The sequence below is a fragment of the Rattus norvegicus genome, chromosome 8 (genome assembly GCF_036323735.1).
Source record: "Rattus norvegicus strain BN/NHsdMcwi chromosome 8, GRCr8, whole genome shotgun sequence".
Lineage (NCBI taxonomy): Eukaryota > Metazoa > Chordata > Mammalia > Rodentia > Muridae > Rattus > Rattus norvegicus.
The window spans coordinates 47,816,564-47,821,022 of NC_086026.1; the positions used below are offsets into that span (position 1 = coordinate 47,816,564).

Sequence of the window (4,459 nt, forward strand, 5' to 3'; positions counted from 1 at the left end):
CTGAATGGGTGTTCCTTCAGTCTCTGTTTAAATTCTTAAAGTATAAAATAAATGGGAAAGAGCTGAAAAGGCTGCAACCATATAAAAAAAAGGTTTATGAGCAACTGAAGAATACTGAGACTGTATTCTGTTTCCTGAATATGGATCCTGTTCACCTAACTGGACTGCCTGTCTAGCCTCAGTAGGAAAGGAATGCCAAGTCCTGCAGAGACTTGACATTCTAGAGAGGTTTGGTACCCCGGAAGTCCTCCCTACTCAGAGGAGAATGAGAGAATGGTGGTAGGGGCTATATAAGGTGTGACTAGGGGAAAGAGAAAAACTTAGAGCTCCGATCAGGATGTAAAGTGAATAAATAAATTAATTAAAGGAAGCAAGCAAACAAACAAAAGACAAAAAGAAATAGTTTCCTCCAGAGGAGAACACCCAAATTAGTTACTTATTACCAAATGATCAGCCCTGAAAACATAATTATCAGTAAAATTATACATTCTGTTCAGGTTATATTGAGGAATATATGTGTATATACATGTAAATTTATTCTTATAACAACAATCAATGAAAAAGAAGACCATTAATTTGAGAAACAGAGAATATGAATGGACAATATGATGCCCCAATATTGACAGTTCCCTATTTTCTATACATACTTTTTATATGGTCCTCCCTGTCAGAATCATATCACTGAAGAACAATTTGCTGTTTCGGGCTAGTAACAGTTGGGTTTAAAGAGAAATAGCAGGACATTTAAGAAGCAATTTGTAGAAAGTGCAAAATCTTAGAAATTCCAAAACATATTATACTGATATTGAGGGCTAACAAAATATGTTTTGTAGTAGACTATTTGTCTGGTATGTATGCAGCACATAGATCCACTCCCAGAAGACAAAACTTAAAAAAAATGATTGGAGATATATGTCATGAGAGACAGTACCTGAATTGTGTTACTATATTTACATCAAATAATTCGGGGATTGTATGTACCATTATCAATGGAGAATTCTGAACAATAGGGGAAATCATCAAAACAAAAGCTATCCCTGAGGAAAAAAAAACTGATTGGAAGATGAGAGTTCAGAGTTGGCTCAAGCACAGAATACGCACAATCTCCACAGAGAAATCTGTGCAAAACTCAAATCCCCAAGATATGAATTACCCATCATGGCAAAGTATGTAAGTGCTATCACCTCATTCTGTTTTTATATTTATGTTCTGTTCTTCGGAATACTGAGTGAGTTTCTACCTTGCAAATAGTCACGTGCATTATGTTACTAACTTCATTTGAAATGTCTATTTTCTCCCTGGCTAGTGTGATAATAGACAGGATCCTCATTTTCCAGGGATGTTTTACTGGATTAAAATTTACTACTGTAAGATATGAAAAAGTTTGTACAAATAGAGCATCTGTTGTTCTGCTGTAAGTTCATAGAATAAAATGAAACAATACTGCCAAGACAAAAGCTGTTTAACAAGGAAGAGAGCATTAAATGACAAAGTAAGTTTTGAAAACAGTCACATTAGTTGCCTGGCATTTAAAACAACTTGATTGAGATAACATAAAAGGTATATATATATATACACATATATGTATATGTATGTATATATGTATGTTTATATATACGTATATATGTATATATACACACATGTATATATAAATTTCTTGCAATTCATTATAAAATAACTTTAATGTTATTAACTGGCATATGCTCATTTTGTTCACTTTGAAGTAATTTTTCAATGATGCTAATTGTCCTATATTCTGTTCAATGTTAGAAAGCATTTGTGTGTATACATATGTAATGAGAACTTTCTTTTATTATGCATCATGTTAAGAAGTCTGGATGTGGGGCTGGGGATTTAGCTCAGTGGTAGAGCGCTTACCTAGGAAGCACAAGGCCCTGGGTTCTGTCCCCAGCTCCGAAAAAAAAAAAAAAAAAGAACCAAAAAAAAAAAAAAAGAAGTCTGGATGTGAAATGTGGCATATCTAATTTTCAGTATTATATTGAACAGTCTAGAGACTAGTCATATTAGATAATAGAGCTTTATTTAATTTTTATCAGAATTATCTAATTTTTACCTGCCGAGCATCGGCTGATATCACTATACTCTTTTTAGAATGTAAGTGTGTCAGCATATGGAGTCCAAGTCATGTAATATGTCTCAAAATGTGCTTTGTTTTAGTGACTTCATACTGATACAGTCCAAGAACAAGAGTTGTGCTATTTTCTTCTCATCTCCTAAGGTCCTAAGGTTCAAAAAATTTCCAGATGGATGGCCAAGACAAGCAAACAAAATGCTTTTCTAAGTCAGTAGATACTTGTGTTGTAATGTTTAAATTAGTAAGCTCACTGTACATGCACACTTCTCACATTATGGAGCCTAATGTGACTGTGGCAGAAGGCTCAGCATTCCTAGATACTGGTTCTTATGTATTAAATTAGAAACAGTGTTCATGGTTCTAATTCACCCAGAGCTCAGTCTGGATGGATTGTAAAATCCAGTTGCTAGTTTCTATTTGTGTCAGGGAGACAATAAAACAAAAAGAAATAGTGAGATAAGATAAAGGCGATGCTGCTTTGTGCATCATACTTCTCGCTTTCCCCTGGTTGTCGAGTACAGCCGTTCTAGGATTTGTCAGCCCTGCTCTTAGTTCTGTAAAACAATGGTGGTCAGTACTGTATGATCCACTAATCCACCATTCATTTATATTTCCCAAAATATCTTATAAAAGATGGCTTTGGTAAATAGCTCTATGGTTACTGAATTCATTCTCTTGGGATTAACAGACCAGACTGACCTCCAAATACCCCTGTTTGTGGTCTTTCTAATAATGTACATGATAACTGCATTGGGGAATTTGGCTCTAATTATTCTTATTGTGTTGAATTCTCACTTACATACCCCTATGTATTTTTTCCTTTTTAACTTATCCTTTATAGACTTTTGTTACTCTTCTGTAATTACACCAAAAATGCTGATGAACTTTGTGATAACGAAAAATCTTATCTCTTATGTTGGGTGTATGACACAGTTATATTTATTCTGTTTCTGTGTCATTTCTGAGTGTTACATTCTCACATCAATGGCCTACGATCGTTATGTGGCAATCTGCAATCCACTCTTGTATAACATTGACATGTCTCCCAAGGTGTGTTCCTATCTTATGCTTGCTTCATATTTAATGGGGTTTTCTGGTGCCCTGATCCACACTGCATGCATCCTGAGACTGACCTTCTGTGATGGAAACACTATCAACCACTATTTCTGTGATCTCCTCCCTTTGCTGCAGCTCTCCTGCACCAGCACCTATGTCAATAAGGTAGCAATTTTCATTGTAACAGGGAAAGATATTATCGTGCCCACAACTGTCATCTTTATCTCTTATGGCTTCATCCTTTCCAGCATATTCCAAATGAAATCCACTGAGGGCATGTCAAAGGCCTTTAGCACCTGTAGTTCCCACATAATTGCTGACTCTCTATTCTTTGGATCTGGTGCAATTATTTACCTCAAACCCAACTCAGCTGGAGCAATAAATAATGTAAAGACATCTTCTATTATTTATACCTCTGTAATTCCCATGATGAATCCCTTAATTTATAGCTTGAGGAACAAAGATGTTAAACTTGCCTTGAGAAAAACTCTAAGCAAGAAAATCTTTTAATCAGAAACTGAAATATTATTTTAGTTTGTAGAATTGTTTTTTAATAAAGTTTTTATGATCTTTCTTATTAGAAAGATTTTATTATCATGGAGAGAGAAATTAAAGGTCATTTATTTGCAGCTTTTTTATTTGTACTGTTTTTTGTTTCTTTACCCTAGATAGAATGTTTGCTTTAATTATTTTTCTTCTTTTTAGAATAGGATAGAGTTGATTTTACTTGTTCACTGTTATTATAGACATGATCCTAGGTAATAGTGAATTATTCTCACTGTTGTTTACAATAATTAGTCTGTCTAGATTCCATTTGGAGACATATTATTTGCCATTTGAAATCAAATATAAGCATGTTTCATATATGTACTCTGGTCTTCTGTCCTCTAGTTAGTGAGGACATGACACCTTCAAATCTCAATATTTACTAGATGAGCATATAGCTGCATTATCGATAAATTAAATATAACTCGTTGTAGTAATAAATAATATGGATTAAATATTCTTTTGTCAGATGTCTGATATTTTTCAATAATAGATAATAATAGTATTAGAGATCATCATTACATATTTATTTTATTATAATGATTATCAAGTTTAGTTTTTTAAAAATTTTAAAACACCACATGTTCCAAGAAAGTAAGTACCAGAATAATACATTGTATTCTTTCTTTCATGTCTTGCATCCATTCTAGCACCCTTTCTGTCTACAATATTTTCTTAATTTTATATCAGAAAATTGCTCTATTGAAACATCTTACTTTGGTTTACATGATATAGAAATCTAGTAGACGGATTTTGTTGCAT

General features: G+C 33.5%; 1 protein-coding gene across 1 annotated transcript; it reads left to right on the forward strand.

The window, feature by feature from the left end:
• The first annotated feature begins 2,728 nt into the window (after window positions 1-2,728).
• Or8b53b (olfactory receptor family 8 subfamily B member 53B) lies at window positions 2,729-3,661 on the forward strand. The gene has a single exon (NM_001000962.1). The coding sequence runs from the start codon at window positions 2,729-2,731 to the stop codon at window positions 3,659-3,661; it is 933 nt and encodes a 310-aa protein (NP_001000962.1).
• The last annotated feature ends 798 nt before the right edge of the window (window positions 3,662-4,459 follow it).